This window comes from Dreissena polymorpha, chromosome 13, assembly GCF_020536995.1.
Source record: "Dreissena polymorpha isolate Duluth1 chromosome 13, UMN_Dpol_1.0, whole genome shotgun sequence".
Taxonomy (NCBI): Eukaryota; Metazoa; Mollusca; class Bivalvia; order Myida; family Dreissenidae; genus Dreissena; species Dreissena polymorpha.
Window position 1 is genome coordinate 6,192,798 of NC_068367.1, and position 16,279 is coordinate 6,209,076.

Genomic DNA, 16,279 nt, shown 5'->3' on the forward strand with positions numbered 1-16,279 from the left:
GTGTCATCATTAATTTCATTCCCGCATAAAAGACTTTACTGAAAAAGTACAATATTGCTCAATAATTGGGAAATAACAGATTCTCTGTCAATAGAATATCATTTAACAAATTGTTTTGGTCCTCGTGTATTTTGTTTTGCTAGTTCTTCCAGTTTTTAGATTATATTCAATGATTGGAAAATTCATTAAAATCTTTTATTTAAAAATGCACAATATTTTCAAAATTCGCCGACAGTGTTTATAGCTAGTCAACTACTAAACTTTGCCCACGTTATTCTTCCAATATTCTTATCATTATGTAATTTACTGTTAACAACTCAAAAATGTGTAGCCATACATATATCTAACAATCCGTCCGCAAAGCGGTTTGAAATCAAATCACAAATGGTCCTTGGCAAAGATTGTCAATGTCTATCATATCGAGATTAATCAAACTACGATCATACGCAATATAATCTAACTTTCGTCCAATGCTTGAATTTGTATTCCCCGTTACATGAAACTGCACTATTCTTGCTAAAATTATTAATATCTGATTAAATAATCTGAAAAATATCCCCATCCATTCGAGCGTGAACAGGTGAATTTTAGAGTGCTTTATATGTTACCCCAATATACATGTCATTTTAGTATTAAAATAAATGTTATCAAGTTTAATCCATAGTAGTCAATCTATTACATTTCTTTTGCAAAAGGTACTATTTTTTGGTAAATTATATCTCATATACACAACAATTCCACCACTTGCGCGTTTTGCATGCCTATTTTGATAGCGTCTATATCAATGTTTTAGGTAAATATATAATTCCAGACTATTTTATATTAGATTTTGAAGGAGTCCATGTTTTGGTTAAACAAATGCAGGCTTGGCGAAATTGGAAAACATCTGTCGGTCATCTGGACATGCATTTCAGAAAATGTGCCTGTCCGGAGAAAATTTAGCCGGACAGAAAAAACAACAACAACACAACTATGTACAATAACATAGACCCTTTATTTAGCTCAACTAGCCACTGCTTTGCACCATCAAAGAAACGTAAAAAACGACATATTGGATGATGGTCATCCAACGAATTATGTAACAGGGCATCTAATAGGACATACTACAGTCCAACCCCTCTTAAGCAGCCAGTCAAGGGAAACGGCCAAATTGGCTGCTTAAGCGGGGTGGCCTCTTAAGAGGGGGGTGGGCCATAGGGAGTCTATAGTGAATGACCGCATGGCCAACTGTTCAATTTTTGTATAAACAAAATGGTCAATATGTGTACATGTACTAAACAATGTATAGACTAAAAATAATTGTATTTCATTCTTTCTAAAATCAGCTATAAAACAACATTTTCATTCAAAAAAATATTCTATTCATCTTTCTAATCATCATCAAAATCAAGTCAATGAAAAAGAATCATTCTCATGATTCGGTGTTTACACAAAGCGCGTTGTATGGCCCCAATGCACTTAAGATGGGAACAGATAACTGTTGTGAATCAGTTATGTGTGGCTATCGTGCTTTGTATGCATAATATTATAAAAACATTTTTCCGCCGCGCAAAGGGTTTTACCAAAATTAATATTGAAATAATTGTTAATATAAAACAAATATAAATGCTGTGTTCAATTCCCAAATGAGAATAATAATTTGTAATCCAAAACACACTCCCAATTGTTTTATGTCAATGAGACGTTAACAAATTCTAGCATCAAAAAAGTCCTTATGTATTTCCTTTGTCCCGACAAAAGCGCGCGAAAATTATGCACCAATGTACAATTTCACGCAATACCCATGGAAAGCAAGTGTGTGTATTGATTTTTGGATAAAAACCTTTTAGCACAGAGAACATGTAGATCAGTTGATTTCGTTTAAAAGTTTCGTTGTTCTTTTTAACTTTTTATTAGCAGATAATGGTAATCAATGTGTGCTGGAAATAGTATGATTCAACAGCTATAAATAATAAATAATAAATTAAGAATCTCTTTTCCAGTAATAATAGGTGATATTCGCACGTGCGGAAACAAGAACATCAAACGGTCGCATATTGCTTTTAACCAGATAACCCGATAATATGCCGCTAATTAATTGCAATTTGGTTTAAACATATTTATTTTGGAATGCATATACAGCAACTAAATACACAGTAATATGTGGATTGACCTGGAAGCTAAACTTAGCTTATTGTAGGTCGTTCCACGAGCATGAATAAGCGATGCATTAGGCGAGAAGGACTTCACTACATAAATGTTAATGAAGAGTGGTTGTGGTGGAAAGTACATGTGTATAATTATATTGAAGTAAGGTTTAATGTGGGAAAAGTAGATGAGTATGGATACATAGATAAAGTGGATGTGTAAGTGATAGTAGGGAAGAGTTAGAGAAATGGAAGCGGAGATATAGTGGTAGAACGAGGTTGGAGAAAGAGTTTGAAGGAGCTGTGGAGCACGTTATAATAATGTGGGAATTGGTACCGAAGGCGTCTTATCAAAACGTTTAGATATATCAATAAAGGTATGTACTGCTGCAAAAATAGTACAGTTGTCTTCCAAGGAAAGAATAGGATTTCCAAAAAGCAATACCTTGGTTGAGGGTAGGCAGAAGTGCGATACACAGTTCAAGAGGCGCACTCGAATGGTGGAGTACAATGGGCAGTGTAAAAAATAGTGGCTAGCTGTTTCTTCTTCGCCACAAGAGCAAAGAGGGGATTGTATAATGTTTTTACTAAACAGTTCATGTGAAAGCACACTGCAGTTTGTGCGTAGTCGCGTATGCATTATCTGGGATATACGTTTTCCATAGTAATAATATTTTGGAACTTTGACCGCTGATGATGGAAGACCTCTTTTAAATGTGTGGATGGATGATGCGTTCGAGGTTTCGGTTGAAAGGCTATTGAAAGCACGAGTTGTGGATGGGATAAATGAGTTGTAGTAGAGCGCAGTTCTAGCTCTAGGGACATAAAGTGATTGATTATTCCTTAAATTATAGCGGTCGTTGGTATTCATTGGTGGACATGAGTCAGACAGATAGGATGGGGTTAGGTTATTAGTCATTTTGTAAAAAAGAGTGAGTTTATGTTTGGCTCTGCGATTACTTAAAGTTTCCCATCCGACTTCTTCCAAAAGCTTTTGGATAGAGATTAATTTCGTGGCACCTGTGACTATTCGTGCAGCCTCATGTTGGACGTTTTCTAACAGTTGTCAAAAACGACATCGCCGTATTCGAGTAAAGAACGAATAAATGATAAGTACATGGTTTCCAATGAGGAACGATCTAAATTAAATTTTAACTTTTTCATCACGTGTATTCTTGTGTAGGCCTTATTTACTATGTACTCAATATGGGCGCCCCATTTAAGATCTTTCGTAAAGTAGAGTCCTAGATGTTTATGTTTTGTTACTTCGCTAATGGCAACGTTATCCATATATACAGGGGGATGTTGAGTTGTGTTTGTCTTGCGACTTATAATCATCGATTCCGTTTTCTTAGGATTAAAACTGACAAGCCACGTTTTAGCCCATTTATTGATTCTTTCGAGGTCGGAGTTAAGTATAGCTGCAGCGTTGACTGGATTGTCGACTACAACATAAAGGCTAGTGTCGTCGGCAAATAACCTGATGTTTGAATGAATATCTTTTACAATATCATTAATGAAAATTAAAAACAATAGAGGTCCTAAAATTGAGCCTTGGGGAACTCCAGCGTTGATATGAGACCAATTGGATTCTGCGTTTGGGAGAACAACTTTTTGTTTGCGGTTAGTAAGGTAGGATTCGAACCAGGATAAGAGACAACCTCTTATGCCTATATTCGTAAGCTTAAACAACAAACCCTTATGCCAAACACGGTCGAATGCTTTGCTGATGTCGCAGAATATAGCTCTGACCTCTTTTCCAGAATCGATAGCCTCGCTAAAGAAGTTATAGAGAAACGTAAGCTGGTTTATTGTTGAGTCGCCAGGGACAAATCCAGATTGTAAGGGGGAGAGGATCTGATGAGTGTGTAGGAAGTTAAATGTATATTTAAATACAATTCTTTCGAATACTTTTCCAAGTGTGCTAAGTAAAGAGATAGGACGATAGATGGCTGGGTTAGATGAGTCTCCCGATTTGAATATTGGGGTGACAAAAGCTTCTTTCCATGGTTCTGGGAATACAGAGGTGCGTAAGGAAGTATTGAAAATATCACATAAAGGAAAAGATAGTTCAGTTGAAAGTTCTCTCAGGATGCGGTTATTTACTGAATTTGGGCCAGAAGCTTTATTTAATGGTAAGCCTCGTAGCACTGATTCAATCTCAGTTGGAGTGACCACAAGGGAGGTCAGAGTTTCGTTGTTATGATATATGAATTGCCTTAGGTTAGGTGCTTCAGAGTCGTCCAGGATAGTTTGTTCTGTGAAGAAGTTGTTAAGGACAGTAGCTTTCATGGTGTCGTCTTCAATAATTGTTTATCACACATCACGCTTCAGTACAACAGAGCCTAAACGGCAGACTGGAAGTACGTATAGTTTTTTTCGCCATTGCATCGGTGTAATTTTGCCAATCTACATGACTGACTTACTTGCGCGTGACCACTCATATGGGGGAAATGTAACATTTGGGATGCAAAATTGCTGGCCGCTGGCCGGAGAAACGGGGTTACCGCTAAAGAAGGGTGCATTATATAGTGTTTATCGACGGTCGCGGCACAGACTGGCCTCCCTATACGAGGCGACTGGCGATGAGGGGTGACCGGAAGTAGGGGTTGGACTGTATATTTTAAGTAACCAATGATATCCATTTAGGCATTATAACAACGTAATCTAAAGTAAGAAGAAGTATCGAAAAAAAATTGCGGTTAACGGACACTAACTTGTACAATTAAAAATGATAACTTTTTGGGAGAATTATGACGAGTGCATGTTATAAATATATCACTTGAACCTTGTTTATATTTAATGAACAGCCTTTTTAAAGCCATGCTTGATAAAGAAATTAATATTTTAATGTCCTTATCGACTCGAAAATGTGTCAAAGCTATCAAGATCTTTTTTGTTAGAACACAGTTGCCGATTTTGCGACTGATTTGAAGTAGGTGTCGTGTAACCAGTTGAAATTGCTAATTGCACATAGCAAACTTATTGCAAACATCAAAACAATGAGCGATTTCATTGTCATGATGTAGTAAGCGGTTAGCTCGTTGAGTTTTCTTCTTTGAAAATATATGATTTGTTTGCATTCATTTCACATTTTGCCAGTCGCCAGGACCGACATTCTTGTTAATCCGCCGCTCTAGACCGGCAGACGGGCAATTTCAGCAAGCCTGCAAATGATGTCATATTTTGAAAGCAATTTCACAAATTCTTATGATGAAATCTTGTCCGCTGTCCTTTAACGTTCAAGGTTACACACTTCACAACACTACCTCGTTTTTCCACGACACGATTCTTATCGCACAAACGTGTATATCAAGCTCTGAAGATATTAGCTGCATACAAATTCTCAAAAAGATTTTAAACAATAAAACAAAGCATGGTCACATTCACTTGTTTTCAATCTCTGCTCATGTCACAAACAAGCTTTTTATGGCCAAATGGGACTTTTTAACTCAAAATTATTTACAGACGGATGGAAGAGGGAATAATAAGTGTTAATTTGGCAAAATGCAAACAGACAAACAAGCTAACACTGGCCATTATAGCTGAAACAAACAGATACAATGATAATAAAATGTAGAAAAAACTTCTAAAATAACAACTTTCTAAGGTTTATTTACCATAGAATACTGTACATACCTTGAAATTCAAACATAGTCATTAATTTGTATGTAAACTGGGCTGTTGTCATATCCAAGCTTTCATTGCTTTCATTGCCCTCATTTGTATCTCTGCAGTAGATGTCAAAACGATGTATTAGCGTTATACCGCTTGTAGGTACGGTGTAGCATTCTTTGTTTGTTCGTTTTTCAAAATACTTCCACATGAGGTGGGCCCACTCTTTGTCTCCATTTTCGTAAGAGACTGAAAAGAGCAGAGAATATAATAAGTAATATTAAAGATCTTTGTACCCAGTATTACGCTTGTTATATTTTAGATAATAGCTATTGTATCTGTATCTATTCGAATACGTAGAAGGACCACTTCTGGTATATTTCTACGGGGAGGAGTCTTCAGAAGTGATCTGGGAGGGCTAGTATAAAGCCCTCGACTGTCTGCATGCTCACCACACTATCGTCCAGGTGGTTCAACGACACAAGTGTTTCCACAAAAAATAGTTTTAAAACTCGTTTGTTTGAGCACCAGGAACTTTGAATGCGCGAGAGTTATTTGTCGGTCTAAAATGTTCGACGATGTAAAGTCGGAGTAAGTTTTTCTTTGACAGTTCTTCGTTGAGGTTTCGATGTCAGGTATTCATCTGGGTCCACTGCCGGCATCATACCCCCTGCGATCTTGTAGAGCATCACCAAATGATTATAGACGCGTCGGTCTTGAAGAAAATTCAGTTTTAAAGTGTTAAGCATATTTGTAATTCATCCTTCTTCCTTGGATTTGTAGTTATTCATTATAAAAAGAGCACCAAGACGCTGAACTTTTTTGATCTTGTCAATGTCCTTTTTGGGAAAGGGGTCCCATATGATTGAACCATTTCAAGTTGAGATCGAACCAATGCGATAAAAGCTGTTTTACGACATTCTTGGGGACAGGTTTTTTAAATTACGTCTAAGAAACCCGAGCGTTGAGTTCGCCTTTTTGCAAATGTATGTTATATGATTCGACCACGTTAAGTCATTTGATATGAGTAATCCGAGGTATGGATTAGAATCTACATGTTTCAATATTGTTTTATCGAACTCGTAGTAGTACGAACTTTTACTTTTCATACTTAGGATGTAACACTTTTTTGCATTAAATTTCATACCCCAGGTTGATGCCCAAACTTCTAGTGAAGCTAAATCTTCTTGTAATTTTACTATATCCGAGATGTTTCATAGATCTGTCTTTAAGAAAGGATGACAACCAGGACAGCAAGTGACCTTTAACTCCATAGTGTGACATTTTTTGTAATAGACTATCATGCGGCACAGTATCGAACGCCTTGCTAAAATCCAAAATTGCAATATTAACTTGTTGTTTCTTTTCAAAAGATGTCAGTAGATCATGCATGGTTAGTAATAATTGTGTCTCTGTAGAATAGCAAGATCTGAACCCATGATTTAAATTTGTCAGTACAATATATTTGTCAAAATGTTATAAAAGATGGCTACATATAATATTTCAAGAATCTTGCTTGTTACTGATGTAAGGCTTACTGGTCGGTAGTTCTCAATTGAATGCTTGTCTCCATTCTTAAATACAGGCGCTAAATTCGCGTTTCTCAAATCCTGAGGTAGTTTACCGGTGTTTAACGAATACTGAAAGATTTCATTTAAGCCCGTCGACAGTACATTTGCACAAGTTTTTAAAACAATGCTCGGGATGCAATTAGGACCACAAGCTTTAGACACATTAATATTTAACAGTTGTTTCAATACACCTTTGGAGTTAATTTGAAGATGAGGTTTTGTCTGAAAAGGTTGAGAATTAAGGTGTTCTTGTACCGACGAGGTGCCATTGTCTATTCTAAACACAGATTGAAATTGTGTCAGTAAAATTTCTACTTTTTCTTTGGCATCAGATAATAAGTTACCTTTCTTTTTCAACTGTGCAACTCCGATGTTATCCTGTTTCTTATATTTTCTATAGTTCCAGAAGGGTTAAGAGTTATGCTTGTCCATACCGTCCTGTATAATTTTATTTATATGATTCCATTCCGCTCTACGCAGATTTCTTTTGCATTCTTTTTTGTATTGTTTGAAACGGCCCGTAGATCCAGTTTTCTTTGCTTGTTTATTAAGACGAGCTTTATTTTTCAAAGATTGTTTTTATGTTTCTGTTCAGCCACGGTAGGTTCTTTTTGACTTGATGTATTTTCGATGGCATGTGTTTTTCGACACTGTTTTAAAACCATTTTTAAAATAGACCACAATTATTCAATGTTAATAACACCATTGACTTTGTCAGTAATATTGTCCGACATACACTGGCAATCTTCCTTGATGGCATTCCAATTGGCTTTATTGAATTAAAAAATTGGTATATGTTTAGAGTTAATTAAATGCGGTTTAATGTCTGAATCTATCACTACCATGTCGTGATCCGAGATACCAGGTACATTTGTAGTACTTTTATTAAATGACGGATTTGTTGTAAATGTTTAATCAAGTAAGTTTCCTTGGCGAGTTGGATCAAAATGTATCTGAGTTAGATCATTTTCACTCATGATGTCAATTAAATGTTGTTGGATAGTTCTATATTGAATGTCCCCGGTACACACGGTAAGGGTGGTCCAATCTATGTCAGGGCAATTAAAATCACCTGATAAAATAAGTTCTTTCGGTTTGCTGTCATTAAGGCGTTCTAATAATGATTTAAGATTATCAAGGTCCGCCAACTATCTTTTCGGCTTATAAAAAGATTCGATATAAAGTGTTTTACTCGACTCCAAAGAAATCTTAACTAGTTCAATTTCACAGTCTGTTATAAATTGAATACATTCGACTGACGTTAAATTGGATCGGTTAGCAACAAAAAACACCTCCACCGCGCGTGCCACGGTCATTTCTACGGTTCATTCCACAAATAACATATGGTTTTATATTGGTTGCAATTTTAAATTCTGATGTTTTGTCACGAATATTTCTACAGTTAACATTCAAGATTGTCAAGTTCTGTTTCGGTGGTAATAGATAAGGAGATTCATTCATGTGTTATTTACTAGATTATTTCTTGAAGAAACGCGTGAAGAAGTGTGTCTGCTATTTGTAATACTACTAGAGTTGTGCCTCGGACTACTTGTATGTAAAGTGTCAAAGACTTCGGATTGTATCGAATTGACAGTAAAATTAAGCCCGGATAGTGGTTCAAACGGATTTGATAGTTGAAGTTCATTACTTTCAAATGTAAAACTGTCACAGTTCATGTTGTCACATTTACATCATTGCCAAACAACACTTGATCTTTCCAAGTCTTTAAGTTCAATAGTACAAACAAGACTGGTGGTACCAAATACTACAATCATCACGCGCTAATCCCTCCTGGGACCAAGTAACAGGCATATCACACATTGCACAAGACTATATAGTTACATTTCAGGGTTTCGTTCTATGTCGCCGGACATTAGTAAAATAGCAATCAGTAGACCACTCCTTTTGTCTGAAAATGCTCTGGGTTTGTGGTGAAAAATTTGCATAGACCTAAATATACATGTTACACTTATTGTTCCTGATTCATACAATTGTTGTTCTGATCTGTAGTTCACACAGTAGAGTACAAAAAACAAACAAAGAATTGTTGAGCACGTGTAGGACGCCATGATGGAATGGTGGGTGGGGTATGGTGCGCGGCTGCTGGGTGGAAAATTAGCTTGACATGTTGTTACCCGACTTTCTCACACACATAAATCGATAGATTATGTTCTAAAGAGTTAAATTCACTAAATGTTCTTGCGAAAATATCATTAATTTGCCAAAAAATAATATACCAGATGTTAGAACTTAGAGTGACCATGACCTTAGAAGCTGCAAACAACTGGTCCTGGTATGTGACACGCTGTTATGATGATGCATGAGAGACATTTTCGTTTTTAAACAACATGTCAAAGAGGATTAATAGCTTTATGGGAGAAATTTCCTTCTTGAACAGCATTCTGTAGTAACACCAAACAAGAGATGTGTTTGTCAGAAACACAATGACCCCTAATGCGCCGCTTTTTTTACCTTGAAGGATGACCTTATCCTTTCACCAATCAAAATGTGCAGCTACATGAGATACACATGCATGCCACATATCAAGTTGGTATGTTCAATATTTCAAAAGTTATTGCAAAACTTTACTGTAAGGTTACAGTTTTGATGACAGAATGTCTCAATGACAGACAGAAAGAAAGAAAGACAGTCCAAAAACAATATACCCCCGACCTTTCGATCCGGTGGCATAAAAAGAAGGATATACATTGTCAAATTGTAAGATGCTATTTCATCATTATTAAAACCTATTTTTCAAGTAAAATTCATTTTAATAACTAAATATTTACCTGCTATCATTAGCTATTTCGTCCAAAGGTGGGTTAATTATGCGAAATTTTCTGGAGCCGACACCAACATGCTCAAGATTGAGTCTGACCCGGAACATATAATGTCAAGTGGCTTAGCCAAACCGGTTTAACACAGAATCATTCTTCTTCCAATCTAAACAATATTAGTCGAAGAGTGGGGTGGGAGGAGGGACACACTGAGTAAGTATTTAGTAATTAAAATGAACTTTAATTGAAAAATTTGTTTTAATTTCATAAATACGTTACCTGCTATCATTAGCTGAATTTGCAGCTGTGGCGGGAAGGTTCGCGTATAGCTCCTCCATCACAACAGAATCCATATCCAGGATTATCAGCCAATCTTCGTTAGTAGGGTATTGACTGACTTCTCGAATAGGCGTAAGTCTTTCTCTGTCGTAGAAGACACTACCGTTTGTTCAACCACAAGGGGGCCCAAAAAAACAATACAATTTGTCTTGTTGGCACTCCATAAAACGAAGAGAAAATGAGGAGGTGGTCGGATTCCTCAAGAAAGCAGTTTGGAGCACGTCAGAGTGGGTTGCGATTTATGTACGTCCACGAACCCGACAGAGTTCGTAATCCATGCAGTCTGATCTTAAAAAGGGATGAATCCCTAGATGAGAGAGAAGAGTAAGCCATTCTTAAAGTCGAGGCTTCCCAACGAGAAATAAAAGCAGCAGACACATCGCCCTCCACTCTTTTAAGGGAATGAAGAGTCTCTTGCGAGAACCTACAATGGACTTAACTCTGCTGAGGTAGAACTTCAAAGCCCTGACTGGGCAGAGGAGCCCATCTTCATCTTCTTGATCACAAGTTCTAGAAAGACTTGGGACCTTGAAGTGTTTAGAAGCCATAGAAGGGAGTTGATTTTTAGCAAGGAATCCTGGCTGACACAACAAAGTGACGGAGCCAACGGAGGAATCAAAACGAAGATGGCCGTCTTCGACAAAAAGAGCAAGAATTTCACTTCTCCGTTTGACTGAAGCCATAGTAAGAAGGAAAAGGGTCTTCCAGGTTAGAAACTGTAAAGAAGCCTTATCAAAGGGGTTCATAGGGAGCCTTAGTAAGCGACCACAGAACGCAAGCCAAATCCCATTTAGGGGTAAGGGATAAAAAACAGGGCGTTGAAGTTCCATGGCTCGGATCAGTTCCGTAATGGCTGGGTCAGTACAGACTTGTGATGACTAACGAATAAGCAAAAGTATGCGAAAGCATAGATCTTTATCCTTTGATAGAGCTAAGAGAAAGTTTCTTATCATCAAAGAGGTAGATGAGAAAATCCGCTATGCGTCTAGCAGAAGGATTGAGGGGATCAATTTTGCCTTCGAATAAACCAGCCAGAAAAGAGCTTCCAGCCAGCATCATAGACTGTTCTGGTGGACTTTCTCCTTGCAGAGGGAACGAGGGTTGAAGCCCTTACAGAAAAACGTTTCTTCTGCAGGGATTGCCGGATAACGGCCAGACGTGTAGGTAGAACATGTTTAGATCCGCATGAAGTCTGCCTCTTTAAGATAGGAGATCTGACCTGTGAAGAAGTTTCCTGGGACAGTCACACAGGAGACTGAGAAGGTCGTTGAACCAGTATCTCATGGGCCGCAAGGGGCGACCAGGAGGATCTTGCAACAGCTCACCCTGATTTCGTCCAAGATTTGGGGAATTAGAATGGGTGGGGGATAGGCGTAAACGTGCAGTTGGTCAGAAGAGAACAAAAGCGCATCAACTGCCCACGCTGCTGGATCGTAAACTAGACTCGCGTACATAGGAAGTATGTGATAGTCTCTGGTCGCAAACAGGTCGACCAGTGGATAACCGAACGTGAGAAAAATCTGGTTGGCCACTTCCTGATGAAGTATCCACTCCTACGGAAGTAACTGGTGTTTGCGAGACAAACCGTCTGCCAGGGCGTTGAGACGACCTGGTATGTGTCTGGTACAGAGAGAGAGAGATGTTGAGGCTCTTGCAAAAAAGGAGTCAGTTTCTGGTTTCCAGATACAGGGAGTGAGAATGTGTTCCGCCCTGTGCGTGGATGTAAGCCATGACATGTGTTGTCTGTTTACATTATCACAAAGGAGTCCCGAAGATGTGATCGGAAATGAGATGCAGCACGAAAGACTGCTCGCATTTCAAGATTGTTTTGCAGGTGAGGCTCCTAAGGAGACCACATTCCTAAGATTATCAGGATGAGTTGTTCCAGGTGAGCGCCCCAACCTTCCTTGCTTGCATTCATTTCGAGATGAAAGGAAGATTGCGGGGTAAGAAGCGGTACTCCTGCCAAGATAGTCTTCTCGTCTATCCACCACTGAAGGTGGGGGACTAAGAACAGAAGGAGGGGAATCTGTGTAAGCAGATTGTCCAGAGACCATTTCAAACGAGCTGAGAGATAGTGCTGAAGAGAACGTAGAAAGAGACGTCCAAGCTGTGAAAAGTCAGCTACAGAGCTCAGAATACCGGACTTTCTCTATACCGGAATTCTTGAGCTTTGATGTGAGATTGGGACAGAACCAATTTTACCCGCAGGAGGTCTGATACACTTTGACGTGATTCCCTTACCAGATTGATGTGGGTAAACAAATTCATTCCCACGAAGTTGAAACCCAGAGAAGGAATGAGGTCTGATTTGTCTGCATTGAGAAGGAGCCCTAACGAGAGAAGTTCCGTCCAAGAGAAATCTAGATTCAGTAGAAGCAGTTGACTATCGAGCCAGTCGTCGAAATACTGAAGAAGTTAATTTCCGTGTGTCCGGAGGTGTGCGCCGACATCAGCCATTAGTTTGGTAAAAACTCATGGGGTTGTAGCCAATCCAAAGGGCATTGCCCGAATCTGGTAGACCTTGCCTCGAAAGGCGAAGCGCAGGTTCTTCCTGTAGTTGGGATGGATAGGAACATGGGATAATGCATCTTCTAGGTCCAAGGACACTCCCCAATACATGGGTTTGAAGGAGTTTCGTATGAAGTCTGGAGTCTCCATCTTGAGTCGGTTTGACTCGAAAAGTGTTGAACGCATTAAGTCTATGACCAGTCTCCAGGAGCTGCGTTTCTTTTCAACCAGGAAAAGGCGACTGAAAAAGCCTGGAGAATAAGGGTCGTGAGCCCGTTCTATCGCCTGTTTTTTGTTCAAGAGTCCGAGAATGAAATCTGGAATTTGTGGATGCGGAGATACCAGATCTATAGGGACGCGGGAAAGTGGAGGCCTTTTTTTTTAATTGAAAAGTGAGGAATTTTGTAACAAGGGAATTAACCCATGGGTCTGAAGTTTTTTGGAGCCATCGATTTGCAGTGCAGAAGTCCGGCCGCGACCTGTATCGGAGGTGGTGATGGTAGAAAAGGGGAAACCCTAGGGCTGACCTTGGGGAGGTCCCCCCTGGCCGAAGGCTTGTAAGTCTTTTGATCCGGCTTGTAATTGCCCTTTTTGCAGGAGGCATTACCAGATGACTTCTGATAGGAAGACGGCCTGTTTGGGGCCGGAGACAGAATGAAAGAACGCCTAGGAAAAAAGTTGTTCTTCTTAGCATTCTTGGCCGGCGGGGCTGCCGGGGACTTAGAAACTGGACGCTTAAAAGCCCCTTGGTGCTGGCCAGAGTTGTTTCTCGCTAAAGAAGCATCGACCTGGTCTTCCTGGTCAACCGTGATTGCAGCCTGTATCCTGCGTCCAAAAAGGGAGTCTGCTGTGAAACAAGCAGTTCTGAGCGAGTTCACGCCTGGTTCCAACAGCAAATTTGGAGGCAGGGATGAGAAGGTGGGGTCTCTCCGGAACCTTAGCATCTCCGACATTGAAGACGCATCATAATGTGAATTAATGAAGAACTAAATTAACAAAGCAATTGTCAAGCAATATGGTCCCCTACCGAGCTGAACCATTGTCAGAAATTTCACCATTTTCAGAAACTTTTTTTTGGTTGCCATAGAAACCACAATTTTTGACGTAGGAACAAATGGAAATGACGTGCATAATGCCCATATTGCCATGTATCCATGTTGCAAGTTTCATGAAAAAATATTAAGAACTTTTAATGTTATCGCAGGATACAGAAAAGTGTGACAGAAAGACAGACAGACTCACAGACAGACTCACAAAGCGCAAACCATAAGTCCCCTCCGGTGAAACCGGTAAGGGACAATAAGGCCCGGAGTTCCACTGAAAATGATTCTAACAGCTCTAAAGCTATATCGAAGCAGACCTATGGATCGGCGCTCTCTTAGTTTCTAATTCTCCACCATAGAGTTAGGAACTGAGATTGGATAAGAAGCAACTGGCATAGAAAGCGAAATCTTGCTAATGTCAGGACGAGATCCGGCAGTTTGGAAAGGTCAAAACCGGTGGTCGGGTCGGGTACCGGAGACTTTTACCGCCTTCAACAAATTTAGGCTCAGCCAGGTCCTTAGGAGCTTTCCATGGCGATGGAGAAGGCTTATTTGTGGATTCCAGTGACGTAAAGATAGACATTGTCGTTGAGCTAATTGCAAGGAGGAGGTCGATGCGAGACGTTGCCTTGCTAATCCTGTCGGGCGCCCGTCTGAGCGACGGTGACCGCAGAGCCTGTAGCCGACAGGGAAGGGCGGGGCAAAAGTCATCATCTAGGGTTTCGAACATAAGTTCATAGAACTGCTGAAAAGAGGCCAAATAGATTTGTACGGCCTCAACGTTAGCCTCCGAGCCCGCTTAAGCCGAACCGTCTAAGAGACCAGCAGTCTGCATGTTGCCGGCGGAGACAGAAGGAGGAATACCTCAGGGAGGTATTTCCTGACCATCTAGCATCAATGGGTCATCTGCCAGCACCAGAATGAAAAGAGCTAGGGAGGAATGCCGACCAGAGACCAAGTCAGCGGAGTGACTTTGGTAATGAGCGGTCCCCGGCATAGGATCAGTAGTGAAGGGTACAAAGTGTCCTGAAGACTGCTGAATCCATAATGTATTTTGATTCGATGGGGTAGCAGCCGGGGGTATACGTCTAGGCAACGTAGAAGACACCCGTGGAGCTGAAAAGGTAGGCATAGTGGTGAGGTGAACCTCTGACATTGGAGCCTAAGAAATAAACGAACTTGTGTTTATAGACAAAATAGGCCAATTGGCTGTAGAAGCGGCTGAAACGTGTGTGGAAGCCAATAAAGAGACCGACACGTGGAAGGGAGTCCTATGATACCGGCAAAGAACCAGAGGAGGGGCCGGGGGTCCGAGAGCGCCTACGTGAGGAAGGGCGATGTCCCTTATCCATACGATGCCGAGACACTGTCCGGCAACACTGGGAATGAGGTCTCCTGGAATAGCGGCTCCCTGAGCATTGGCGTGATCGATTTAGAAGGATCGACGCCGGGAACTGCTCGGAGGAGAGCGAGCCCGATGTACACTCCGTTAGTGATGAGATGAAGGCGTTTCAAAGCAGACGATGGGCCCTTCGACGACGATTCCGAGGAGGAGGAATGGCCGGAGACATCTGATAATGTACGTCTGCGTATGTGGTGAAGGGTAGGAACGCGACTGCGCCTAGAGGTGTGAAGTGCCGACAACATCGTGTTAGCGTCTAGCTGGATGTCGTTTTCCGGTGAAACAGAGCGTGACACACCTGCAGGGACTCCCTCCCTCAAGGAAGGGGTTGCATGACCAGTGATTTGGCCAGGCAGACCGGAAAGACCGATGGTAGCGCCATGCACAGGATCACCGGTGACCGGATCAGCAACAGTATGACCGGTGACCGGACCTTCATAAGCTGACCGGTGACTGGAATGGTCAAGGGCTTACCGGTGACCGGATTGGTCAAAGGCGGACCGGTGGCCGGAGCCACGTGGTCGAGGACGGTCGGGGAAAAGTCGCGGCAAGCCGAACTTTCCCTACTCCGACAAGACGCCAAAGAGCTACGCGAGCAAGATCTAGAAGATCTGTTTCTACGCTTGAGGCTCTGAAACGTCCTACGGTTCCTAGCCTTATGCAAGATCACATCTGACCGTTCTCCGAAGAATGAGTTCATGCGATTTAGCGTGCAGCCGTAATGTGAAAGGCAAGAAGGGTGTGTACCCCACTCTCCCTGCACGTGACCGCAAGAGCCGTGCTATTGGGTCATACTTACACAAAGTAAACAATACAATGAAAAAATAACAGAGATAATAATTTGCAGATAAATAATTAAACTTCTCTAAACAAAACCCAGCGTGTACATGGTGAA

The 16,279-nt window shown here is 40.6% G+C and overlaps 1 protein-coding gene across 1 annotated transcript in view; it reads right to left on the reverse strand.

Moving 5' to 3' along the window:
- The window catches only part of LOC127854474 (uncharacterized), a 97,281-nt gene that overhangs the window by 70,499 nt on the left and 10,503 nt on the right, over window positions 1-16,279 (reverse strand). The window contains exon 5 of the mRNA XM_052389526.1: window positions 5,766-5,990. Within this exon, the coding sequence (XP_052245486.1) occupies window positions 5,766-5,990 (225 nt within the window). The remainder of the gene's footprint in view (window positions 1-5,765; window positions 5,991-16,279) is intronic.